This window comes from Drosophila santomea, chromosome 2L (genome assembly GCF_016746245.2).
Source record: "Drosophila santomea strain STO CAGO 1482 chromosome 2L, Prin_Dsan_1.1, whole genome shotgun sequence".
Lineage (NCBI taxonomy): Eukaryota > Metazoa > Arthropoda > Insecta > Diptera > Drosophilidae > Drosophila > Drosophila santomea.
Genome location: NC_053016.2, coordinates 8510182 through 8536000, shown reverse-complemented (window position 1 = coordinate 8536000; position 25819 = coordinate 8510182). Strand labels below are relative to the sequence as shown.

The 25819-nt window shown below is 44.7% G+C and overlaps 10 protein-coding genes across 12 annotated transcripts; 4 read left to right on the top strand and 6 right to left on the bottom strand.

The window, feature by feature from the left end:
• Positions 1-645: 645 nt before the first annotated feature.
• Positions 646-1672, top strand: LOC120444988 (very-long-chain (3R)-3-hydroxyacyl-CoA dehydratase hpo-8). Its single transcript, XM_039625024.2, has one exon. The coding sequence runs from the start codon at positions 758-760 to the stop codon at positions 1490-1492; it is 735 nt and encodes a 244-aa protein (XP_039480958.1). The 5' UTR covers positions 646-757; the 3' UTR covers positions 1493-1672.
• Positions 1662-3261, bottom strand: LOC120444973 (cysteine desulfurase, mitochondrial). Its single transcript, XM_039624998.1, has 2 exons — positions 3051-3261; positions 1662-2994 (listed from the first exon to the last, which is right to left on the bottom strand). Exons 1-2 carry the CDS (start codon positions 3178-3180, stop codon positions 1736-1738), a joined length of 1389 nt encoding a protein of 462 aa, XP_039480932.1. The 5' UTR covers positions 3181-3261; the 3' UTR covers positions 1662-1735.
• A 305-nt stretch (positions 3262-3566) lies between these two features.
• Positions 3567-5025, top strand: LOC120458293 (ras-interacting protein RIP3). Its single transcript, XM_039645892.1, has 2 exons — positions 3567-3726; positions 3802-5025. The coding sequence occupies exons 1-2, from the start codon at positions 3650-3652 to the stop codon at positions 4934-4936; spliced, it is 1212 nt and encodes a 403-aa protein (XP_039501826.1). The 5' UTR covers positions 3567-3649; the 3' UTR covers positions 4937-5025.
• LOC120458294 (transcriptional adapter 1-like) lies at positions 4954-6073 on the bottom strand. Its single transcript, XM_039645893.1, has 2 exons — positions 5203-6073; positions 4954-5138 (listed from the first exon to the last, which is right to left on the bottom strand). Exons 1-2 carry the CDS (start codon positions 6000-6002, stop codon positions 5012-5014), a joined length of 927 nt encoding a protein of 308 aa, XP_039501827.1. The 5' UTR covers positions 6003-6073; the 3' UTR covers positions 4954-5011.
• Positions 6074-6405: 332 nt separating this feature from the next.
• LOC120452764 (polycomb protein esc) lies at positions 6406-8072 on the bottom strand. The gene is made up of 3 exons (XM_039637187.1): positions 7700-8072; positions 7454-7643; positions 6406-7395 (listed from the first exon to the last, which is right to left on the bottom strand). Exons 1-3 carry the CDS (start codon positions 7996-7998, stop codon positions 6496-6498), a joined length of 1389 nt encoding a protein of 462 aa, XP_039493121.1. The 5' UTR covers positions 7999-8072; the 3' UTR covers positions 6406-6495.
• A 58-nt stretch (positions 8073-8130) lies between these two features.
• On the bottom strand, positions 8131-9034 carry LOC120452918 (augmin complex subunit dgt2). Its single transcript, XM_039637424.2, has 2 exons — positions 8712-9034; positions 8131-8652 (listed from the first exon to the last, which is right to left on the bottom strand). The coding sequence occupies exons 1-2, from the start codon at positions 8941-8943 to the stop codon at positions 8189-8191; spliced, it is 696 nt and encodes a 231-aa protein (XP_039493358.1). The 5' UTR covers positions 8944-9034; the 3' UTR covers positions 8131-8188.
• A 52-nt stretch (positions 9035-9086) lies between these two features.
• On the top strand, positions 9087-10107 carry LOC120452839 (mitochondrial cardiolipin hydrolase). The gene has a single exon (XM_039637306.2). It carries the CDS (start codon positions 9137-9139, stop codon positions 9896-9898), a length of 762 nt encoding a protein of 253 aa, XP_039493240.1. The 5' UTR covers positions 9087-9136; the 3' UTR covers positions 9899-10107.
• A 64-nt stretch (positions 10108-10171) lies between these two features.
• LOC120452999 lies at positions 10172-10711 on the bottom strand. 2 transcript variants are annotated; one of them, XM_039637545.2, is made up of 2 exons: positions 10622-10711; positions 10172-10566 (listed from the first exon to the last, which is right to left on the bottom strand). In XM_039637545.2, exons 1-2 carry the CDS (start codon positions 10631-10633, stop codon positions 10315-10317), a joined length of 264 nt encoding a protein of 87 aa, XP_039493479.1. In that variant the 5' UTR covers positions 10634-10711; the 3' UTR covers positions 10172-10314. The 2 variants fall into 2 exon arrangements, with proteins under 2 accessions (XP_039493479.1, XP_039493556.1); XM_039637622.2 differs by having other exon boundaries at positions 10172-10563; positions 10622-10691.
• Positions 10712-10919: 208 nt separating this feature from the next.
• On the top strand, positions 10920-14634 carry LOC120452555 (U4/U6.U5 tri-snRNP-associated protein 1). 2 transcript variants are annotated; one of them, XM_039636867.2, is made up of 6 exons: positions 10921-11252; positions 11558-12531; positions 12588-13135; positions 13197-13961; positions 14018-14243; positions 14306-14634. In XM_039636867.2, the coding sequence occupies exons 1-6, from the start codon at positions 11003-11005 to the stop codon at positions 14459-14461; spliced, it is 2919 nt and encodes a 972-aa protein (XP_039492801.1). In that variant the 5' UTR covers positions 10921-11002; the 3' UTR covers positions 14462-14634. The 2 variants fall into 2 exon arrangements, with proteins under 2 accessions (XP_039492880.1, XP_039492801.1); XM_039636946.1 differs by lacking the exons at positions 12588-13135; positions 13197-13961; positions 14018-14243; positions 14306-14634 and adding an exon at positions 11453-11475 and having other exon boundaries at positions 10920-11252; positions 11558-11747.
• LOC120452681 (protein-glucosylgalactosylhydroxylysine glucosidase) lies at positions 14593-17403 on the bottom strand. Its single transcript, XM_039637069.2, has 6 exons — positions 17217-17403; positions 16640-17013; positions 15875-16562; positions 15302-15820; positions 14740-15233; positions 14593-14676 (listed from the first exon to the last, which is right to left on the bottom strand). Exons 1-6 carry the CDS (start codon positions 17306-17308, stop codon positions 14627-14629), a joined length of 2217 nt encoding a protein of 738 aa, XP_039493003.1. The 5' UTR covers positions 17309-17403; the 3' UTR covers positions 14593-14626.
• Between the last annotated feature and the right edge of the window lie 8416 nt (positions 17404-25819).

Sequence of the window (25819 nt, the reverse complement as noted above, 5' to 3'; positions counted from 1 at the left end):
TAACACGAAACATAAGATTGTAAATGTTGATACTAAAAAAACTATATAAATATAGAAATTACTTTTTTAAAAATTTCTTTTAATATACAAAAGCCAATCCAGTGTCTAAATAAGTTATTAGGATTTTTTTTTCTGAAGTTAGCTTAAGTGAAATAATTTTGTACATAAAAAGTTTTAATTGCTAAGCATGCCTAATTGTTGTAGTATTAAGTACATACACTTACTTTGAATCGCGATCTGCGGATAGAGGTAAGGTTATAAGGTTATGCGCTTTGTACCCGAGGACCTTGAATCGGAAAAGCAATGGACTACCACCTAAAATAAAGTTAATGTGTTATCTGCTCCCATTGTGTTTATACTCTTTGAAAATAAGTAACTTTATTTAATAGATAAATGAAAACATTTTAGAATATTAAGAAAAAACTAAAATTATATTTTAATATATAATTTAAAGGCAATTTGCATATGTTCTTATAAAAAAGTAATTTGCGGATTACTTATGTACGAACGGTTACAGGAACATGTAGTTTTCCTTTTTTTTTTAAAAATTTATTAGATGGCCGAGGGTATTTCATGTTCGTTTCATTTTTAAGCCTTTAAAACTTGGTATTTTTTGTGAGTTCTGCGTGCGGTCATACTGACCCAATCAGGTGAAAGCGACTTCGGAATTATCGCGCTACAGGGCGATAAGTCTGACGACTGATTAGTTAACAAGCGGCGATCGTCGAGGTGAAAGTTCACGCAGCTCCACTCCAAGATGTCAGCAAAGGCAGTCAAGTCCAGCAAACCAGGCGCCTCCAAGGAGCCATCGGCGGTCACTAAGTTGTACCTGTTTGCGTACAACGCCGGTCAGGTGGTCGGATGGAGCTACATCCTGTGGCAGCTGGTCAACTACTACCTACTGCAGGGCCCGGAGTTCCGTGCAAAGGTCACGTTGTGGGAGTACACACGGCTGGCCGTGATCATCTTCCAGAACGCCGCATTCATGGAGATCCTCAATGCTTCTTTTGGCTTGGTAAAATCGAACCCAGTGGTCACTGGCTTCCAGGTGTTCAGCCGCATGATGGTGGTCGTCGGCGTGGTGATGGCCACGCCTACTGGAAAGGTTTCACCCGGTCTGCCCATCGCCCTGCTGGCCTGGGCCATCACTGAGATCATCCGTTATGGTTACTACGCCCTCAACATCGTCAAGGTGGTGCCTCACTTCGTGGTGTTCCTGCGGTACACTACCTTCATTGTCCTGTATCCCATCGGCGTGACCGGGGAGCTACTGTGCTTCTGGTGGGCCCAGAGCTATGCCCGTGAGAACAGCGTGTGGAGTGTGGTGATGCCCAACAAGTGGAACGCCACCTTCTCATACTTCGGATTCCTGTGGATCGTCATGCTGGGCTACATACCCATCTTCCCGCAACTGTACCTGCACATGTTCGCCCAGCGCCGCAAGATCCTGGGCGGAGGAGCCAACGCTGCACCCCAGAAGAAGGCCAACTGAACCTTGACCAGCGACGAATGCAAATTATTGCATCATTTGCATATCTTTGGTCGACGCACTTTGGAGCTGTTTTCGCTTTTTGGGGTCTCTCTTGCCTCACCTCTTACACAAGCACATTCGTTCGGACTAAGCTTAGTTATAAGTGGTTTTGTGTACAAATAAACCTAGATACTCTTCCAACTAATTTATTTTCCCTTAGCTTTCAAAGTGTGGTGTAACAGTAACGGCTTAAATATTAGTACATTAATGCTGCGACCATTGGATGGTCTTTATATCGATGCCCTCTTGGACCATCTCCCACAGCGGCGACATCTCGCGCAGACGCTCCACATGCTTGATGCACTTGTCGGCGGTGTAATCCACCTCCTCGACAGTAGTGAAGCGACCGATGCCAAAGCGTATGGAGCTGTGGGCAAGATCCTCGTCGGTGCCGATGGCCCGCAGAACGTAGGATGGCTCCAGGGAGGCGGAGGTGCAGGCGGAACCACTGCTGAGGGCCACATCCTTAAGGGCCATCAAAAGGGACTCGCCCTCGACATAGGCAAACGACAAATTCAGGCACCCATTGTATGTGGCTTTGGCATCACCATTCCTTATGACATGCGGCAAGGCACTTGAAATCCTGTCCAGCAGGCGATTGGATAGAAAGTCCACCCATTTCTTGTCGTAGTCCATCTCCCGCAGAGCCAGTTCCGCAGCAGCTCCCAATCCTACGGCCAGCGGGGCTGGAACAGTTCCGCTCCTTAAGCCACGCTCCTGGCCGCCTCCACTTTGGATGGGCTCCAGGCGAACCCTCGGCCTTCGTCGGACATAAAGGGCGCCTACACCCTTCGGGCCGTAGATTTTATGGCCCGATATGGACATCAAATCAATGTTCATGGCGTTAACGTCCAGCGGGATCTTTCCCACAGCCTGGGCGGCATCCGTGTGAAAGAATACTCGGCGAGACCGGCACAGTTTGCCAATCTCATCGATGGGCTGCCGGACTCCAATTTCGTTATTCACCGTCATAATAGACACCAGCGAGGTTTCCGTTGTGATGGTTTCCTCCAGTTGCTGGAGGTCGATGAGTCCGTTGGCCAGCACTGGCAGGTAGGTGACTTTAAAGCCCTCGTTTTCCAAAGCACGGCAAGAGTCCAGCACACACTTGTGCTCTGTCTGTGTGGTAATCACGTGCCGCTTCTTAGTGCCGTAAAAACGGGCCACCCCCTTTACTGATATATTATTCGACTCGGTAGCGCCGGATGTAAAGATGATCTCCTTGGGATCGGCGCCAATCAAGGTGGCCACCTGCTCCCGGGCTTTCTCCACTGCCGTCTCTGTTTCCCAGCCGTAGGCGTGGGTACGCGAGTGGGGATTTCCATAGTAGTTGGTCAGATAGGGAAGCATGGCGTCCAACACACGTGGGTCCATTGGAGTGGTGGCCTGGGCATCCAGATACAGGGGTCTGCCCTCGGTCTGTTCATTCTTTATGTTGAATCGCACCTGTCTCTCCCGGAATTCTGTGGAAATTTAAGATCGGTAAGCGGTTATTGTGCATCTTGGAGGATCTGCTTACCTTTGGATGTGGCGGCTGGTTTATCCGCTGTCTTGGAGGAGGTAGCCTCGTGTCTCACCACATTGGCCACGGCATTCGTCGCCCGGGAGCGGAGGACCTGCGCCTGGATGCGTCCCAGCACTTTCTGCATTGTTATGGAATCCTAGAAATTCTGGTGTTAAAATTCGTTATCAAAGCGGATTTCACAATCAGTGGGACCGTACTTGGCGGCTCGAAATATACCAAAGGACTCGGTCATACACTTTAAAATCACTTGATTCGATTATGCAGACACAAATTTATGAATTTTTATAAATTAATATCATTAATGGTAGACACTAATATTTCGACAAATCATTTGCATTCAATGTATAATTTACTAAGAACTAATAAAGATCAAAAATAAAATTCACCAAATGTATTTTGTAATGTACTAGCTAACAATTTTATGTAAGTCGAAGTTCAGCGCGGAATTCATGAACTTACCCGCATAGGCACGGTATATTTTTGCAAGTGAAGTATAAAATACTCATTATTTACATTTGATATTTTACCGGCACAGTGCGCCTGTTGTTGTTGTTGCAGCATTCAGAAAAAACATATAGAAATTGTATTCCGATATGGTTGTCTGCCGGTTCTTTCAACAAGGATCCTGCCGCTATGGCACAAAGTGCCATAACGAGCACTTCGATGTCAAGTGAGTACATAGATATTAAAACTAACCAGAAGAACTCATAACTCATTATTTGATATACATATGTATGTATTTAAGACAATATCTCAAAGCCGACATGGAATCCAGCCTCAATGGCAAGATGTGGCCTTTCTCCGTCTACGGACCCTTTAAGGACAAGGCGAATTTCCCCAACTTTATCGAGGACCAATCCTTCGAGGAGGTCCGATTCATGTGCATCGAGGCCAAGCGACAAAACCAATTCGAACAATTCTGCCAGCAGTTCAACCGCGAGGTCCTAGAGGCTACCAACAAGATGAAGACCATGCTGCAGATGTCGCCACAGGTCCTGGACACGATGATCAAGATCCACGAGATGCCGGAGGGCGGCACTGTGTCGGCTGCCCCTCAACAGCCCAGTAATCCATTCGCTTCCGCCGCTCCGGCAGCCAATGCATCTGCATCCATTTTTGGAAAGCCCACGCTGAGTGCGGGAAATATATTTGGAAATGCCACAAGCCAACCCAGCAACACCAACAGCATTTTCGGCGGTGCTATGACTAATGCCAATGCAGGGAATAGCATTTTTGGTGCTGGAGCTGCGGCAACACCTGCAACAAGTGTCTTTGGACAGCCCCAGCAACAGCAGCAACCTGCTGGTCAAGCCTTCCAAGGGGGCAACATATTTGCCCAGGCGCAGGTCCAGGTGTCAGCTCAGCCAGTGAATCCAAATCCGTTCGGTGGCTTCCAACAGCAGCAGCAACCGCAGGCGGCGGGAATCTTTGGTCAAGCCACAAATCCCACTATGGGCGGAATCTTTGCTCAGGCGGCTCAGCAACAACAGCAGCCACCTCCCTCCGGATTATTTGCTCAAGCTGCAGCAACCGCTTTCCCGAATCAACAACAGATGCAGCAACAAATGCAGCAGCAGCAGATGCAACAGCAACAAATGCAGCAACAACAGCAGCAACAAATGCAGCAACAACAGCAGCAACAACAACAACAACAGCAGCAGCAACAACAGTTTCAATTGCAACAGCAACAGCAAATGATGCAGCAACAACAAATGTTGCAGCAGCAGCAGCAGCAGCAAGCTCAAACGACTAACGAAACGCAATCCTCAGTTTACAGTCGAATGGAAGATCTCAACGAACAGGAAATCGAAGCATTCAAGGCGGATCAATTCCTACTAGGTGCCTTGCCATTCAAACCACCGCCACGAAATCTTTGCTAAACAAAAACTTTGTCATATAAGCGTAAAATGTATATATTTTTACAGGAGTTGATTAAAATAGGTACAACTAATAAACTAATGCATCATCATGTTGAGTCGTTCCATGTTAATGGAGTAGACGGCATGGGAGCCGATCAGGTTGCGATCCCGGAAGGCCAGTTGACAGTCCTTGAGAGTGATAACTGTGCGTTCGGTGGGTTGGCTGAAAGAAACATAACATAAGTATGATTTTTGCATTAAAATCGCATCATGATTTAAGTGCTTACACTTCTTCACAGGCGGAAAGAAAGGTCACATCGTCATTCTGTCGCCGCATAAAGTTGGCCGTATTCAGCTCCTTGTCCAGTTCCAGCGGCGTGTCGTCCACCTTCTGGCGGGTGACTGTGTTGCGCAGCGAAGGATCACGCAGTGGCGCACCTACATCGTAGTAAAAGTTTCCCTCGCCGCTGGTCTTGTAGTGCTTTCGCTTCTTGATGATGGCCGATAGCAGATCCTTGAGCAGAACTTGCACGGCCATGGCAACGTACTCGGCGACATTGTCGTCCACGGAAACGAGTCCGATTTCCCAGGCGCCGATCAGAAATCGTCCCATAATGAATCCCGCATCCGGCAGGAAAAGTTCCTGGGCGCAGTAGCGCTGTGACTGGAGCTGCTGCTGCTGCTGCTCCGAAGGTCCACCGATTGTGGACGGCGGACGGATGATTTGCATGTTGTCCTCGGTGACAAACTCCAGGACGTCGCAGAGCTCAAAGTTAAGGCGCTCGGCAAAGGTGCGGGAACTTCTCTTACGCCGTTTGCTTCGGTTTCCACTGCTGCTGCTGGTTTGGACAGCCGGAGGATTCTCCAGCGGAGCGAAGGCGTCGATCTTGTTGAGCAACGCGAGCAGGAACTGATTGTGCAGATGCAGTTTATCCGGGGTAAGGATTTTTCGCGACTCCGCATCGAATTCCTCCTTGGACCAACGGCTGCGGAACCAGTTCTTCATGTTGGCCCGGTAACGCTCCCAGTTGTCGCCCAGAGCCACCACTAGCGCCTCCTTGGTGGTAAGAACTCTGTCGGTGAGCATTTGTGGATTGGGAAACTCTATTAAACAGGGAAATACAAATGCTTGCAATGAAAACAAATGAATGCAGCTGATTTGAGTGACCGTTCAGAAAATTGCTAAAAATACCACATAAATTTGAGATAAATAAACCGCTATTTTTGCTGCACTTTTTTTAAAAAAAAATTTTAATTTTTATTGTTCACATTTATTATCGTGCATATGTAAGTTAGATAATTCAAATATAAACCCACACTATTCACACAATTTAAATATAATACTGTACGAATAAATAAAATACATATCTTGGTTAATGTTAAAATATATAACTCATAAATGAATTTAAAATTAACAAAAATTGTCAATACAATGAGTATTGTATACAAATGCTACGCTATGCTATGCTTATTAACATAAGCTAATAATATTACACTGAGGAGAACTCTTGGTTTAATAAATATTGTATCTGATTTAGAGAAATCTTTTTTCTTAAAGAAAATATAATAGTCTAGAAGCCTTAATTAACACGATCCCATCGCCACACGGTGCTGTCGTCGCAAACGCAAACCAAAATGGAACCGTCTTTGGAGAAGGAAGTCTGCCGGATGGTGGAGTTGCTCTTCGGATGAACTAGCTGGCTACATTTTGTCAAATTGGGATCATTACAGTCCAGTTCCCAAACGAAGGTTGTGCCCAGTTGGTTGCCCAACGCCAGAATCTTTTGCCAGGCGTTGAAGGCGAAACGGACGAACCAAATCTCGCACATCTTATAGTCAAAGTGATGCAGGACTGTGGTGGCCGACTCCTGCGGCTTAATCTCATGCCATGGGGCCGAAAGTTTGCCCGGCTTCCAACACACAATTGAGTTCTCGCAGGATTTCGAAAAGACAAAGTCGCCAAACCACTGAACGCAATCCACATAATTGCGGTGTATATCCCTCGTAGAGAAGTCCGGAAAGTGCTCCTTGATCGTGGGAAACGGACCCGTATTTTTGTTGGGACTAAAACCAGAGCTCAGTTCGATGGCCTCTTTTATATCGGGTTTATCCAGTCGCCAGAGCTTCAATGAATGATCCATTCCACTAGACATGATGCGATCACCGCGCAAATCGAAGTCAACTGACAACACTTCGTCGCGGTGTCCTTCCACACCGCCGAAAACTGCCACACATACGTCCGACTGAATGTTCCAAAGGCGCAGAGAGTGATCCTTGCTGCCGGACAGTAGTAACTGCGGTCTAGTCGGATGGAACTTCAGCTCATTAATGGCGTGACCGTGACCAATGTAGTTTTTGCTGCACTGGTGCTTCACCGGGTTAAAAATGCGGATGACACCGCGGTAACCAGCCGCGGCCAGGACGGGATCACCGGTCACAGAGTCGTAAGACCAAGCACATGTGTAGAAACTTTCATCAGTCTAACGAGGGCGGCAAAATATGTATGTATGTAAGCTAAAGTGTACAATGTTTACTTACATCTGGGTCTGCGTAGACCTGCAGCAGTCGAATGCCTTCGCAGGACTCCTGGCCGGTGTTCCTCTCGCACTCATAAATGGAAACCCGATCCTTGCCAACGGTGGCGAACACCTGCGGCTGGCTTCTGTCCAGAAACGGATTGAACTGCACCCCGAAGATCTGGTGGTTGTGGTCTTCGCGAACATGGGAGCTGCAATGCCTCTGGGTAATTAACTTGTGTATTTTGCGGAGCCTAGTAAAACGTACCTATATTTGTACAAAGGCTGAACCATTTTTGGCGCCTTAACACGCCGACACAGGCGATTCAATTTCCGTGTGTTGGGCGATTTGCTCCTGGTGGTGGTTGTAGTAGTGCTGAACAAACTGGCGGTGTCCTCCCGATCCACGGAATTGACTTCGTGCTCATCGTCCGGCTCCACAACATTGCAGACACTCGAGGAGTTATTGCTCAGCACTGCCTCTGGCGGAGATTGGTTAGTGGATTCGTCCTCCGCGGGTGTCTCTTCGCTTGGGGAAGCTATTTCACTGGGATTCGTTTCTGTCATGTCTGGTTTGCTCCGGCAAACTTTAAAGCTTCTTTTGTTTACAAATTGTTTTCCACTAGAGTGACCGTTTACAAATACTGTAAAACAGCGTTGCCATTCTGGCGCAAAAAAAAAAACAAAAACACAACCGAGTTTAAATTACAATTGTAATGTATTTAAATCTAATTTACATAGTTATAGTTTGCTTAATTTATTTCTTGGCGGCGAGAAGCTCGTTCAAGTGCACCTCCACCTCCTTGTGTGCCTTAACGCTATTTTCAGTGCGAGAGGCCGCGTCATGCACAAAGTAACCGCGCAGGACTTCTGCTTTTGTTTGCACGAGTTGCGCCTGCGCCTGTTGCAATTTCAGTTCGTTTGCCAATTGCGGCCCCAATTTCAATTCGGCGGTCTCCTTAAGAAGGGCGCACTTGCGAGTGAGGAGCCCAACCAATTTCTCCAGACTGCTGCGATGCTCTTCCTCCAGGCGCAGAATCTCCTTTTGTTCTCCACTTAAGTCCGCCTCCTGGATAAAGGCATCTGGAAACTCCTCGCGTATTCTGTCACACAATTCGGCAATGGGTTGCAGAGTTGCACGTAGTTGAGCGGATAATTTGTTGCGCACCGTCTTGCGATCCGTGTAATTCAAAGGCGGAACACTACTGCCACTCTGAAGGCCTGTTTGATAAAAAAAAAGATTATACACTTTATTTTGGATGAGCTCGGACCGCTCTTACCAAGCACTTGTTCCTGACCAGTTCCCTCGATCTCGCCAAGTCGCGCATAGCTTCCAATGGAAACCAATTTGAGGGCTCTCTTGATTTCCGTACTCGGATTTTGCCCCACATCCAGGCGTCGCAGCTCGTCCAGCACTAGCTTCAGCTTGAGCACCTTCTTCAGCTCCGCATCTCGCGCCGCCAGCAAATCTTTCGGTTCTCCGGGCAAAAGCGTGGCGGATGGATCATCCATTTAGGAGGCAAAATACTTAAATTAACCCGAAATTGATTGTTGAATTCGAATGGGCAAGCGCATGGCTGCGATACGGCAACGCTACTGTGAAAAAGTGTGACCAGTAGCCACAAACGGTAAAATATTCTAAAATTTGGCCACCCTAAGATCATTATTCAAAGCGTAGCGCTAGAAAAGCGATCTTGGTTTAAAAATGTTAAATACACAATTAATTATGGAACAGATTCGATACCATCCCATTGTGGCCACCATAAGCATTGCCGTCGGCACTGTCCTGGCATCCGAGGTGATATGGAAGATGGTCCAGTACTTTCGGAGCAAACGAGAGAAGGCAAACCGCGTGCACGAAGTGGTCGTCTTCAATGAACTGGGCGAGATCTGTGCGGCGCAGCACCTGTGGAACACCAGGCCCGGATCCCAGGAGCCGGAGGCGGCCCACTGCAGGAATACGCATTGTACGCTGCGGAACGTGGGCAAGATCGCGGAACAGATCGATCGGGCTGTGTACTCGATTGACCTGGCCATCTACACCTTCACCTCGTTTTCTTTGGCGGACGCACTTAAGCGGGCCCTGCAGCGCGACGTCAGTATCCGGATCATCAGCGACGGAGAGATGGTCTTCTCCAGTGGCTCACAAATAACTGTGCTGGCGCGCTTGGGAGTTCCGGTACGCGTGCCCATTACCACGTACATGATGCACAACAAATTCTGCATAATCGACGGAGTGGAGCGCGTGGAGGAGATCCGTCAGCTTAGGAAGCGCAAGTGGATGCGTCCGTGCTATAGCATCGCAGTCAGCGGCTCCGTCAATTGGACGCGTCAGGGACTGGGAGGCAATTGGGAGAACTGCATTATCACCGCGGATGAGAAACTTACAGCCATGTTTCAGGCGGAATTCAATCGCATGTGGAAGGCTTTTGAGAAGACGGAGGAGAGCCTAATTCAGCCCAAATAGAAATAAATATTCTTAAAGCATGACAACAGCTTTTTGCTAGACTTTCAAACAGTTCCTCAATATGCCAAATAAGTATAGTTCTTATTTTGTAAGTGCCTCTGTTAAACTAACTTTTTAAAGAAATTATGATCTTCACACAAAAATTAAGCAAAAAAAGTTATACTATCATTATCATTATAAACGAGATAAATCTGCCATTTCACATTGAATTTGTTGACTAATTTTGCAAAATGAAATGCCTTCAAGGTGCATTTAGTTACGATCACCTTTGAATATATTAATTATTTTCTTATTTATTCACTATGTGTTATTGAAATCTTTTAAGTGAATAAAAGTTAACTGAAAATCGTTGCATGTACATGTGCAACAGATGTCATTACACTTAAAATATCTACTAAATTAAATGGACTTAATAACTATTTGTCCTGCTGTTTTAGCTTATCAGCGCGGCGTGAAAACAACTCCTTCAAGCCGTTAAGTCGCTCGATTTCTGCCCGAATCTCCTGATATTCCAGATAGGATATTGCCGATTTCAGCAATATTTCCTGTTTTAGAGTGAGCACGCGGGCGACTTCCTTTTGCTTTCGATGCAAAGCGGTCAGTTTAAGGGAAACGGACGATTCCTTGGGCGATTTGGACTTCTTGTCGTTTTTCGATTTCTTGGACTTCTATGGAGTACAAGATGAACTGAGTTTTAATTCGTAAATACTTTGTTTTACCTACTTTAATTTCCATTGTTTATGTCGAGATCTCCGCGTGTCAATTTGTTATTATGTGCGTGGTGAATGGCAAACGAGGAAGATGAAGAGTTGTGGAGCTAAAAATTATAGCATATATAAACGTTAAAAATAATACGAATTTTTAACAAGAGGATTTATAAATAATAAGTTTTGAATTGGAGCATTGCATAATAACTTAATAACTACAAAAAGTTTTAATTTGTTATAGTTATTAGGGATTGTGAATGGTAGATTGAAGAATGGTATTTAATATCATTCAGTATTTTAGTACACACTTGGTATATATCCGGTAGCCGATTGCGGTCACACCGGCGTCTTTTTCTTGTGAAATTTTCTGTATTTTGTTGAAAAAATAATATAAAATATGGGTTCCTCGTCGTCTGGAAAAAAGCACAAGAAAGACAAAAAGAGTCGCCATCGCTCACGATCGCCGGAGCGTCAGCGCCGCGCAACAGAGGACGAGGATGTCACCCTGGACCTCACCGACGACTCCTCGTCGCGGCACAGACACCACAAGCACAAGAAGCACAAAGAGCACCGCCACAAGCACCACAAACACAAGGAGCGCGAGCGTCCAAACGAGGTCATCTCGCTGGAGGAATCGGACTCAGATAGTAAGTGTTTGCCCGCTATTTCACACAAAGTGCAGGCCGGGCTCAAGGGCGATTGCCGTAGGCGGGGGATCCGGCGGAAAAGCGATATTCTGATTGACGAACCACCCATTGCCTGGCAATTGTCTTGGTCCTGCACTTTTCCTTTTCCGAACGTACTAAACCCATCGTTGCGTTTCTCCATGTTTCTCCTTTTCTTCCAGGTGTCCCGCTGCTGGAGCAGATTGTGAGTGGGAAAGCTGATGTGGTTTAAACGTTTCGCCCGCTGTGATGATTAGACAGTTCTAACCGGTGTTCCCTATTTCCAGGTTCCGACTGCGTGGAGGTGCCGGTGCAGGCGCAGGAGCAGGCCAAGGTGAGGGACGCCAGAGAATCCTCCAATCGTGACAGGGAACGGGATTCTGGAAGGGATCGTGAACTCTTAAGGGAAAAGGAGCGTGAACGTGAGCGGGATCGTGAGCGGGAACGGGATAGGGATAGGGATCGGGAAAAGGAGCGCGAAAGGGAACGGGAGAAGGAGCGCGATAGGGAACGCGAAAAGGAGCGTCTCAGGGAGCGGGAGGAGCGCGAAAGAGAACGTGAGAAGGAACGTCTCAAGGAACGCGAGAAAGAACGCTTTAGGGAGCGTGAAAGGGAACGTGAACGAGAACGGGAGCTCACAGCTCCACCACCACCCCAAATCTCCAAGCATGCCGAATATGAGTCTAGGCGAGAGCGCGAGATTGAACGGGAACGGGATGCCCGCAAACGATCAGGCAGAGAACGTGAAAGGGAACGCAATCGGGAACGCTCCCGATCCCAGTCGCCACCATCGGCGTCGCGTAAGCCAGTCACTAGAGAACGCGAGCCCTCCTCCCGATCCTTCTCGCCCATACCCGAGAACGGAGCTGGCGATGTCCTGTCCATTACGGAGACGAACAAGCTTCGCGCCAAGCTGGGTCTGAAGCCACTCGAAGTTGATAGTGGTCCGAGCAAGGTAGGTCCTCCTGCTGGAAGCAGTAGTCAAGGCGAGAGCAAGAAACCCCCTGGCGAGGCCGATCTCTCCTCGTACAAAGATGAGTGGGGCGAGTTCTTGCACAAGCCGGCCGACAACCTGAAGGAGAAAAAGGAAGCAGAGAAGCTGCGCGAGAAACTCAAACAGCGCAAGGAGAAACGTTTCTTAGAGGAACGCCTGGCTCGCATCAAAACACTGGGAGAGTCTGATGAGGAAACTGACAATGTGTCCAAGTGGGTGGACAAGAACAAGAGGGTCGTCAACGAACGCGAAGAGGCGAAGCGTAAGGTATGTAATTAGTCTTCCACCCTTAAAGTTAACGTAATAAACCTTTCCAATCCTAGGCCATAGAGTTGGAGGAATTGGACGAGGCTTTTGGTGTTTCGGAGATGCTTGAGAAAGAGAAAACCAAAGCCCGTCAGCGAGCATATGGCGATAGCAATCTAAAGGGTCTGCGTGTGGATCATGACATGGATGATTTCGGTGAAGGACGCACTGTTATTCTAACACTTAAGGATCAAGATGTGCTTAACGAGGAGGAAGGCGACACTCTAGTCAATGTTAACATGGTCGACGAAGAGCGCTACAAGAAGAATGTGGCCAATAAGAAACAGAATCCGCTCAGTTATGGTTACAACGTTTACGAGGAGCAATACGATGAATTGGGCAATCCAATTGAACGGTCAGTGCTGGAAAAGTACGATGATGAAATGGAGGGCCAGCCGAAAAAGCGCAAGAACTTTGTGATTGGCGAGAATATGGATGAGGAGCGGGAGCACAGACGTAAGCTCCTGGAAATTAAAACCAAATTAGCCGGCAAACGTTTGGAAACTTTGGAGGACACCAATCTGCAGCTGGCATCTGACACCTACAGTGCAGAAGAGTTGGCCAAGTATGGTTTTATTCACACAATGATGTATAGTTTTAATGCAAATGCGTTTATTTATTTACAGATTTAAAAAGCCAAAGAAAAAGGTTAAGAAACTTCGGCAGAAACTAAAAGCCGAGGATCTTGAGCCTTTGGCAGAGGCTGAAGCATCAGGTTCTTCAAACTTTGGTAGTCGCGGAGGACGTTATCGCGATCACGAGGATGTGGAAATGGAAGAGATTAAACCTGAAGTTAAAGTAGAAGTGGAGGATGATGATTTGGAACGCGTTCTTGCCAAGGCTCGCAAACTAAAACAAAAGGAGAATATCATCAAGAAGCCATTGCCCGTCGACTTTGAAAATATTCAGCGGGAGATAAAACCCGAACCTGTGGAGGATACCGCTTCAGGTGTGGTCCTTACCGGCGTCGATGGCAACATTGTATTGAACGCCACAGCTGAGTTTTGCCGAACTCTTGGCGACATTCCCACGTACGGTATGGCGGGCAACCGTAATGAGGACTCCAACGACATGATGGACTTTGACAAGACCGAACAGCCGGAGGAGCTCACAGAAACGCATACCGATGAGCCTGCCCTGAGTCACGGCACCTGGAATTCGGTCAACCCTGATGAAGTCATGCAGCCCGCCGATTTAGATAATCTGGGTGAAGACCTGGAGGATCGTGCCATTCTAGACGAGGAACCCGACGTGGGAGCTGGTGTAGCGAATGCTTTGCGACTGGCCCTTTCAAAGGGATACCTTGAAAAGGAGGAAAAGAACAGACCTAGCAATACAAAAATGGCCCATCTGCAGGCCAAAAACTATTCCATTGAGGATAAAGCGGCTGGGTAAGTGGTTATATATCTTAAACAGGCCATCTTATGTTAATGTGATATATTTTCAGTGAGGACGACAAGGTTGGCCGTCGTGATCGCTTCCACTTTGGACCGATTACAGACTTTAAGGACAAGGAGACCTTCAAGCCCAATGTCAAGTTGGATTATATCGATGACAATGGCCGCATATTGAACCTCAAAGAGGCTTTCCGGTACTTGTCACATAAGTTCCATGGCAAGGGTCCCGGCAAGAACAAGATCGAGAAGCGTCTCAAGAAAATGGAGCAGGATGGGGTGAGTTAATCTTTAACCAAGGATTATGGGCATAAATAAAGTGGTCAATTTTTTTCTTTCAGCTAATGAAAACCATGAGTTCGACAGATACACCTTTGGGAACGCTGACCATGTTGCAGCAGAAGCAAAAGGAGACGAAGACCGCTTACGTGGTGCTCAGTGGCAACAACAAAAATGTGCCAGGTGTCAGTGGCTCCGCAATAGCCAAATTCAAGTAGAGAAGGGAGCAGGAAAGACAAGCGATTTAATTACCAAGATATCCATAACCAAATGCAATAGACACTTCCTAATCCGCGTACTAAATACTTAAGTTTAATACTCCAACATACGCATCCGGCCCAAATATGTAATTCTCTTCATATTTATTCAAATACACTTTGGATTTATCTTACAAAGCTGATCTCGATGGGGGGATCTTCATTCTGACGGGTCACTGAAATGCAGAAAAATAGATTACAAATCTAGGACCAAAGCCATATTCACAATGTGTACTTACAGTTAAAGGATCTGCCAAGAAGTGTTCTCTTTTGGCCTTGTGCCATCTGAAAGCCCTTACCAATCCTGTCGTAACACACAATTTCGGATTCTCTGTTTTTAAATCTAAGTGTACACTTTGCACTCCCGTATGGAATAGAGTTGATGAAGATTTCTTCAACATTTGGCGGCGTCAAGGTTATGCGAATAAACATCAAAAACTGGTCGTCAGCAGTTCGCCCAAAATCCAAGCCACCGTAGCCGAAGATCAGAGCTTGCAGGAAACCACCAATGCCGGTGAGGAAGTTCGCCGAACCATCGTAACCCATGGGCGTTTCACTCCACACCTTAAACTCGGGTCGAACGTAGCTCTTGTAGCCACGCTCGAAATACTCATTGGCCAGAGTAAGCTGGAGGTTTCGGATGTAGTTGGCTGCGAACATGGACCACGTCATTGCGGGACCAGATTCACGGGTCACGTTTGCGTAAAACCGAAGGTCATTGATGTGTGCGGAGCTTTGGCAAGAAGGAATGGGATTATTTAAAGGATACTATCTATATCGGGCCTCAACTCTAAACCTCACCTTCTATCGAAGTTCAACGGATATCCGAGTAGAATGGCGTCTGCCTGCTTGATAATGGTGTTCTGGACATAGCCCTCATACTCCGGATGATAGTTTAGGCTCTCATCGCGTAGAATCACCAAACCATCGCTGACCTTGCGCCATTTCTCGATACGTTCGGTGCTGGCATTACCACAATGTGTGGCCAACCACTCGGCAAAATTCAGTGCAATTTTGGACACTGCATTGGTGTACACATTGTCGTTAACATTCGGATGATCCTCATCGGGTCCCATTACGTTCAGCAGGTGACACGTGTTTGAGGAATCATCACAGGTGGCTCGGCTCACCAGGAAGTCGGCCACCTCAGCGGTTATGGGCCATGCCGTATCGCAGGTCCATTCACTATCATTTGATTGGGCGAAAAATCTTTGGAGGGCAAAGGATATATCGGGGGATATATGAATCTCCTGTTCGGCCACCTCGGGACAACAGGGATTGGTGACCTCTGATCCAGTGTACGCACTCTCCCAGGGAAATCTTTAAAATTCTGTTTAGCTAATTATCTTAATTAAATTACTTTTATTTGCTCACCTAGCTCCCTTGTAACCCGTGGCATTGGCATGGTTTTTAGCTGCCTCCAGCTTTCTGCTGCGATAGCCCAGCACTTCTTTTGCATAATCCAAGCCGAATAGAGTGACCACCGGCAGCATCCAGATCTCCGTGTCCCAGAAGTTGTGCCCCTGGTAGTCCGCCTCCAGATCGCCACGCCCCAAACCAGTGGGGCTTAGTCCGTAGAAGGGTTCGTTTTTCTGGTTGGTTCTGAGTGAGGGAAGCGAACTTACGATGTAGAATATACCAGCATTGACAATCTGCGACAATTCCAGAGCATCGCCCTTGATTTCGACTGAAAATTCATTGTCCCAAAAACTGTTCCACGATTGGGTGTGCTGCTGGAGAAGATTTATGGAGCTCAACTGAAGCACATCCTGCAGTTCCTTACGTGCCACACTTTCTTCCCTGTCTATGGTAATGATAACTCTATGTGTTAATTGATCCTGCCATGTGGGCCACTGCAGTTCGAGCGGTTGCGCCAAGGATTCACTAAAGAGTACAAAGATCTCCTGAGGATCTGGTTGGAACTTCTCGTCCTCAACCACCTTGGTTCGTCCTCGAAGTGTGCGGTAATCTCCGCTGGATGAACTGCCATTGCTGACAACGACGAAGTCAAAAGCGTCACTGGAGTTTCCGGCGAATTGGGTAAGCCTTAGGTACTTCGGAGCTACAAAAATTGTAATTATTATAAAATATATACATTTTTAGTTCTTTGCTTTAGTAAATAAGTTTACATTTACTTACAGTTAATCCTTGGGTTTCGGTTGGCAAGCCTATTAGCCACCACTTCGTAGACCAGCGCACGATTGTAGAACCTGTGCGGATAGGTTCTCTGTTCCACGGAAATCCCTAGACTGCTGTACGTGGTGAGAACCCGGAAGTAGCCATCTCGGAGATCCATCTCGTAGCTGGTTCCATTTGCCACATCGCTGCCAGTGGCGCAACCAAAGCGATCACAAGCTTCCGTGCTGATGTTTATCCAGTTGGGAATGCGAGCCCGCTTGCTGTTTCCGCCGGCTCCGTTGTAGATTCCGTTCATGAAGATCGCGTCTCCGAGCACCGTGTATCCCACGTGGCCATTGCCCAGGGTGGGCATGAAATTCAGGTCCGAGGGTAGACTAATATCAGAGGATAATATCAGTTATTCATTTATTATTATTATAACATATTATGTTTAGGCAAGATTATAAGGTTAATAATCTTGACCGCAAACATTGGTAATAAGTTTTAACAAGTTTACATACACTTATAAATATTTTAACTTCTTAGTTATATATACTCATACTGTAAATTGTAGTACAATTTTCCTTAGCTTTCCTACCTGTGTGTTTTCAGAAGATACGATTCCGGCGTTTCAGCCCAGCAACTCTGCAGAAGTGCTAGTAAACCGATGAAAGCAATACTCTTCCGCATATTTTTGCGATCTACTCAGCAGCGAGGTCCGAACTAAACTGATTTCGTTTCTTTCTTCATCTGGTTGCAGTTTCCATGAATTTGATAAGAACGCTGATAATATATGTATCAGATTTAATCTTCGCGGGGTGGTATGAGCTTATTGATACCATCACACAATCGCCTGAATCGAACTCACTTTTTCTATTATTGAGTACCATCGGTGATTTCCCTAAATAAGTGCCCTCTTAGCTCATATATAGCTATTGAAATCCGCTTTATATATATGATTAATAAAATATTACAAAGGAATAGTTTTTGTATCTTATCAAGCAGTTGTAATAAATGGGTTCAAATTAAAGGTACCTTGGGATTGAAACCTTGTCATTTATATTTAATAGTTTTAGCCAAATTCCTCTTAATCCATAAACAATGGTTAGCTTTAACTTTAGCATTAAATAGTATTTTTTGTTGATAAGTTGAATAAATAATACATTAACCTTCTGTTGATTAAGCCATTCAGTTCAGTTGCCTTATTATCCCTGGCTGTCACCAAGAAAGTAATGGGAAAGTGCTCATAAAATGTAGCAAAAATGTTAGAGAAGGTTGCCTTTCGGCATCGATCTGAGTTTCTTGTGCCACAATGCCGATAATGGTGTACCATGTCCAAAGGCCATTGGCATTCTTCCCAAGCACTGGAAGACAATAAAAAAGTGAAACATGGCGAGTGCAGTGCATTCTAGAACCTGACTTTTTATTGCATCGCACTTGGAGATCTGAATGGGTAGATGCAAGACATGAAATCGACTTGGATGCCCATCCGAGATTATCAAGACGGAGACGGAGATGGAGATTAGACCTGACCCACAGAGAAGCTGCGAGTGCTGAAAGGAGGACAATCATGGGAAATCTCGTGTCTAATGCATAGGAACAACTCAAATACGAAATACGAAATGAGAATAAAAGTCATTAAAGATTGACTACTGTCAGGTGGCTAAGGTCGTATCTCTGTGACTGGGTGGCCCTAGACTACATTTTTTTTTTTCACCATCTACTCTGTCTCATTCTTTTTATGAGATTTTCATAATTCCTGGTTACAAGGTAATTATGGTCTTTGTTGTCGTCTCTAATTACCTGGGAGTCAGCGCCTGCCCTTTCCCACATCGGAAGTGGGCTATGCTCCCTTGCTGAACTGGTTGAGCTTTACATCTGGTGGTCGGTTGGTTGGACCATATCCATATAGAACCGATATATTCAACGCCAACTTTGATGATGTCTTTGATATCTGACAACGAAGCGGAACCAGGCAAGGAACCCACTACCCACTACCTATAACCGATATGCGTTCGTGACTGGAACCCCATGTGATGGCTCTACCCCTAGTTGCAATGTGTACAGATATATCTTTATTTGCACACTGTAAATAATTACATGTACTGTATTTAAAAGTTAGTTAACTACTTAGCAATTGATCAATAATTTAGTATGTATTAGATAACCAGTTTATTTATCTATCTTCTGAAACGTATAAACTTATGTTTAGTTTTTTTTATGTTTGGAGGACATAAGTTTATATGGCATTTTAGAGTTTTTCTGCAGTGCACCTGTATCTGTTCCTTTATCTGAATCTTGCCGTGCTACAGTTCTCTCTCTCCGAATCTTTGAAGTTCGGCTCAGCCGAGCTCGGCACTAATTTTAATGGCGTTACGCCGCGATAGGTTTTCTGCTCAAGATCCATAAAGAAGTGCTCAGGTGTTCGGTCCCCAGTCAGTGGAGTGGCGAGTCTTGGCAGAGTCTTCCACGGCTGTGGCTTGGGTTGGCACGAGATCCCCATCGGTGGGTTTAGTGATTTAGCCCATTTCACTGAATCATCCCCCACATATGTACTACATACGTACTAGTACCATGTGCATATGGTGCTTTTCAAGAAGTCAAAGTCGGGGCTCTATCGCGATGTTGTCGCTTGCCGGAGCGTAACTGAAATACTGAAATATTAAAACAAATTTTTCCGTTTTTGTTTTTTTGTAGTTCAGTTTTAGTTATGTTGTTGATTTCCTTTTGTTACTGTCGGCCATTTTGCTGGCGGTTTTGGTTTGGTTTGGCGTCAGATTTTTGTTTTCTTTCTTCTGGTTGTATTTGAAGTGTTATTTGTTGTTCTCTATTTTTTTTTTTTTTTGCCAACCTGTTGGCCAAAAGAGTCGAGTCGAGAATTTTACGCAACGAAGCGTTGCCAATGAGTTTCCGCTTTCGGAGGCATTGGGCTTAGTTGTTGCCATCCGATGGCTATAATGCCATGCGATGGCCAGAAGCAGCAAAAACCATGCATAAGTGTAGTTAACCAGCCGATTTGGCTTATAAATGGGTTGATATATTTTAAAGGGCCTGCCTCGAAGATGAAAGTAATATCCCACATTATTTATGACATTAGGTCTATGGAGCATAGAAATGTAAAGAAAACAATTATATTAAGTATTCAGATGTAGAAATAAGACTCAAGGGGAATAAATAAAACATTATTTAGATAAAATCAAAAATGTTCATTTGTGAGTTAGAAGTATAATTCTTTGTCTAAACTAAGAGTAATTATTTTTTTATGGTAGTAGTATTTTTTTATGGTTTTTATTAGTAATAGTACATTTTTAGTAATAGTAATACAGCAATATTACCCCATATATTTGTAAACTACTCGGCTAATTCTTCACATTACTTTCTAATCGTAGCAGAATTACGAAATAATTTTGGACTTTTCAAAAGTTTCTGCCCCCAACCCGCGCCAACCCGCTGTGGCCAAAACTATAGTTGGCTTTTTATGTGTTTTTAGGGCCCGAATGTTTTTCCGCCTAATTTGTGAGCAAGTGGAGTTGCTCCCCCCGAAAATGAAACGCGTGTGAAAATCATGTTTATTGTGCGGCCACCCAGCCATTGTGTTCCGCACAAATACAATGTACAATGTGGCAAGAGGAGGGACACATTACTACAGGCAGCCAGCGATCATTTGCTTTCCCCTGGCATGGTTTTCTTTTTTTGTTTCTCCTCTGGTTTTTGGACCCAGTTTTTTTTTTTAAATTTTGGGTGTTTTCCAACTGTGAGCCGGGAGCTGCCTAATTGTTGTAATTTGGCTAGATATTATATTTATTGTTTGCCAGATAATTATGATGATTATCTATGAAACGGAGTGTTTAAAACGCTTTCCGCCAGCCTGGGAACCATGGGCCGAAAAGATCTCGCCACCAAGAGCCAACCCCACCGAGCATTTGCAACTCAATTATGGACGAGCGGCGACTTCTGCAGCTCATCCTCACCAGCTGCTTCTGCCGCTTCTGCTGTTGCTTCATTATGCACCTGACCACTGCTGCAATTTCTAGCTGATAATTTGCATTATTTTGCGCGCCCAGGTGGCTGTACATCGCATCCGAGGAGGAATACCATCATCCATACCAACATGGTTATGGGTTATGGCAGTGGCGATGGCGATGGCTGTGGGTTCTGCCTCATTCTTGGATGATCTCACGCGTTGGGCACTCGATTTAATTACACTAAACAGAAGAGAAATGTTGAGAATTCGTTATCAAAAACATGTTTTCTAATACAAAAATAATAAAATGTTAAAAATTATGGGAACAAAATATTCGACTTGATTTTTTACACCTGAAAACTTAACTTTGGAAAAACTAAAAGTTGAAGAACTAAAATATAATCATTTCATGATGTATTTCGAATATTGAAGTCAAATATATGTTTTTTGGTTTTCAAATAATTTATTAACAAAATGCTTAGTTCAGCATTCACATATAATAAAGTTAAATATAATGATGTAATAATATTATGTGTTATTTATATTTGCGTAATTATTTTATATATATTCCAATAAAATATCATTAATAATCTTTTTAAATAAAAAGCGATGCCATATCCATATTTTGCAGCTCGGTGTTGCGCTTTTCGCTGAATGCGCTTGCCGTGTGCAGTGTGTGTGACCTTTTCGCGGCTGCACTCCAATTCAATTACCGGCCGCCCGGGGAAACAGAGAGAGAGAGACAGGTGGAGAAATGGCGAAAGAGAGGGCACCATGGTGTGCAAAGATAATTATCAGCATGAGGCGCAGGTTTCGGGGATTGATATGTAAATTTTCATTTGCTTCATTTGCAATGCGTAAGTCATCCACCAAAAAGGAAAAATAATGAACAAATATGTAAAAAAAAGTAAAAGAGCTGCGAATGCAAGTGCCACTGGGTGCGACATGTGGTGACGCTTGGCTGGCTGCCTAATTAAGGCAGGTCAGGATCGTGGGAAAGGTCTCTTCATGGGCACTCGTGTGGCCGCCTGCAGGACACCACTGACCAAGTGGCGTATGCGTAATGCTCTCGAAAGTGGGTATACTACACTGCGCAGTGCCCCACCGCACCACCTCCCCAATTTTCCGCCGCGGGGGTTGGTTAAACATTTGCCGTAATTTTACAGCTGCTGGTTGATTTAATGCTCAGACAGCGGCCAAGCGTAACCGCAGGCCAAAAACTATCTGAAGAAGAATATATATTTCTTGGCTCGCGCGCGCTCACTCACCGTGATTAGGGTTTTGTGGAAAAACAGATTTCAATTATTACACCTGTTGCTGCTCGGTCACCGAACACCCCTTCCAAGTTTTCCAACTTCTTGGCTTTATAGCTCTTTTTTTTTATGCATTTTCATAAGTTACTTGGAGCGTGCTTCCTGCTACGCAGCTATGTACTCAGCAAAATCGTTCCTTAACGAATGAAAAGTATTAAAAGACTTGGAAGGCAAAAGTACACTTTATTTAAGTAGACAAGCCGTCAAATAAATGTTTTTCCGAGATATATAAATCTTTGTATATTATTTATATGCTCAGTTTATATTATCTTGACTTTAAAGCTGCTTTCTTTAAGTGCAATGTACATCAGTGCGCTACTCCGTGGCCTTTCGCAGATGGAGTGCCGATAGAGTGAGCGGAACTCCCCCTAGATGGCCCCGCGATAGTCCATTCAGCTGGTCAGTCAGCTTCCATTGATGAGGATCTGAGCTGGGGCCATCGGTTCATAAATATTTCTCGCTTCTTTCTCAGGTAATCACAGGCTCTCGAGTTACCACTCGCCATTTAAGGTGTGATCGCACTAGGATGGGCCATGAATCGACATCTACTTCGACTTCGACTTCGACTTCAACTTCGATTCTACTTCCACTTCCACGGAGACGTTAACTTTAGCTTCATCTTCAACTTCAACCGGTAGCCCAGGTCCCTGCATTGGCCTCAACCTCAACACGTTTACGCATCAATGCCGATGATGACTCCTCGAGAGTCGGACTTGTGTGGAAATTGATTTCAGATTTTTATTGTTTTAGAGCGCTTCATATCTCACGTCATCGCGGGGAGTGGAGCCCGCTTATTGATACAGCCATTGGCCAATAATAGAGTTGTTATTGCACTTTAATTGAAGTTATGTCTGTGGCGCCATCGACAGATCCTAACACCTGGCAGCAAGTCTCGTGAATTCTCTGGGAATGAGTAATATTTGTATGCCCAATTTTTGATTATATAACATGAATTGGGATTCACAGACTCATGATTATTTTGCTTAATTTAAAGGCTTAAAAGCTTAAGGACTGAAATAATAAACAAATGCTAAAGGTGAGCAGTTTACTTGAACGTTGATTATTTTTATAGAAATGTTTGGCTTGGTTTGCCAAGTTGGTAGAGCTTCTGAAAATTAAAACAAGGTCATGACGAAGTAATGTGGCTCTATGGAAAATTATTACAATGACATTTGGGCAGCGGGTTTTATACACAAACTTAATTACAAATATTTCTAACATCTATACTTTATTTGTAGTGTCATTTGTTCTGGATTTTGTTGCCCAGTGTAGACGGGAATGTGCTTTATATATTTTGCGCTAACTGTACCCACTCAGACTGCGTGTTTAGCACATAATTTTTCCCCGCTTTTCCACTGACAGCAGCGGAAAACTGTTTGCATTTTACAACGAAGTTGGACCCAGATCCGTGCCACATTGCATGTTGAATGGCTCCAGGTGGAGATAACAGTCTAAATTATTATCATACTTGTAGGGTCGCTAGCACTATCTTGCGGCCTCTTTCGCTCCGTGTGGCCCTCTCGCTTGCACCCACTGCGGCTTTGGCAACCTGTTGATGTGTTCTGCCTTTTTGCACTTTTTTGATTTTCTGCTCCGTTGGCTTTGATATGTTGCATGGAACATTCGCCTCCGCTCGCATCCTCCGCCAAAACTCAACTGTACCCCTTGAGGTTGTGAGGCTAGTGGATCTTCCCCTATTAAAATGTGGAAAACTACTATAACCACTTGCAAGTGCTTGCGGCAAACACCCTGAAGGAAAACACGTGCGACACTTGGCTCGCCCGGGAAATGGTCGAAAATGCTCTTTTTTCATTCATCGCTATCGTAGATCTGTCAAAGGCAGCCGTCCGTAACCAGAAGTTCATGTGAAAGTGAGCAGTGGAAAATAGTTGAAATTAGGGGGTTTTTGGTATTGATATTTCAGTGTGCCTACATTTTATGACATTAGATGGGTTCTTCGGATAGGTTTCTTAAGCATTATGAGTAAATTGCAGCAGTGCAATGATTGCAGTTTTGAACATAAAAAGTTTCAGATCCTAATTGATTTTATTACCTATTTAAAAAAAAGGTTATGACGAAGTCTTAACTTGATATCACTTTTGATTAGTGATAGCTTCTTCACCCGATTTCCTGAACCTTATTTATATGTTGAGTGTTTTTTTTGCTGCGTGTCCGTATAAGAGAGAGACCTTTATGGTTTTTTCAGTTGGTTATTCTGGCTTCAGTTAGGTCGTGAAATAATTACCGACTACTAGAGCTGCGATAGAGCGCGACACATATCATTGCCCCGATGAACGGACTTGGACGTGGACTTCGATGTGGGCATGGACGTGGACGTGGATGTGGACTTGGACCTGGGCGCATAAGCTAAAACTGAAGCAGAAACAGAAACAGAAACGGAAGAAGTGCTCTGTAATTATGATGAGGCCAATATAAGAAACGACCCTAAACGCGGCGATTGTTGTTGTCTCCCCGCCGCTTCTCCGCCCCCTTTTTCTTTTTTAGAGTAATTAAGAAATCCTCTTTACGGTTCGGTTTCTCTCCCTCTTTCCGTAATATATTTTTTATTTTATTATCATTTTTTTACTTTTTTTTTTGTGTTGGGTTTTTGGGTTTTATGTGCGGCATAAGTTGTGTGGCAAAAGTTTCACAGAATTTGGTTCGTTTTGTCGCTGGTGCGGCCTTTTTTTGATGACTTCACTTACAGTCAAATGGTCTTACATACCGGTACATGTGGGTTATTATTATTGTTTCTAGTATTTCGGTAACACAAGTAGGCTGTTTTTACCTTACGAAAGTAAATGAAGGTTCCACTGGGTAGGTTACCCAACAAAGATGGGGTTATAGGGGTATTTTCGATAGCACATCTGCTGCTTGAACTAACAAAATATGATAGCATTACTTACTAATGCAGTTATATACTATCTTCTATTGTTTTTCACATATTTTATAAAAGAATATTATTCACAAATCCAATAGGGTATTTCAGAGTCCAAACCAAACTCGTGTTAACCCCTCGACTGGTCAGTGGAACCTTAACCCCACTGCTGTTCTCTTTCAGTGCCGTGTTGATATGGAATTAAGCATTTGGCCCTTTTTTCTCGTGTTGGCCGTTCTCGCTGGGCGGCCAATTGCTTTTGACCCGGACCCCAGTTTCCCCCACTTTGCGCATCCGTTAGGTTCTGGAAATGGTTTTCCCTGTTTGGTCAATTTCGGTGAAAGTTCATAAGACTGTTAATTGCAGTGAGAAGTGATGGCGCGCACAGAGAACTGCATTTGCAGGATTGACTGCTGACTGATTTGGCTCCATGAGGTGAAAGTTTGCAGATATACATATATACAAGATACAAAAAAAAAATAGCTTTTTCCCGAATGCAATTTGCCAAATGTCTTTGCCAATGATTGCAACCAAAGCGGCAACGAAAGCCAGCCAAAAACAATAACGAAATCACAAAAATTGCACAATTGGCCGAAAGCAATCGAGCTCAGCTGACTCATTTCCATGGAAAAACTATATCATCTACAACCCATACATAAACATAAGCTAAACATACATATGTATATGCTTAGACAACAGAAATGGGAAAACAATATCATAAGCGGAAATTTTGTTCTTTACAAAACTAGAACTTCCGCAGGCGAGTTACTACTGCTGTATAAAGTGTTAGTTTCTATAAAGAAAACCCATGAAAATGTTCTGAATTTTTGCGCCTCGTCATTTCCTTATCGCTGGGTGAAAAGAATAATGTCACCAGCAGCAGCCGACGCATAATTAATTATCCCTTTTTTCGGGGCTACTGTTGCGATACAACGATGTCGATGTCATGCAGGCGCTCATCATATCCACCAGTTGGCATCGCAGTTCCGATGGTTTCAATGCTTTCGATGCTTCACCCCTATATAATCGAGTTTTGGTACCAAATG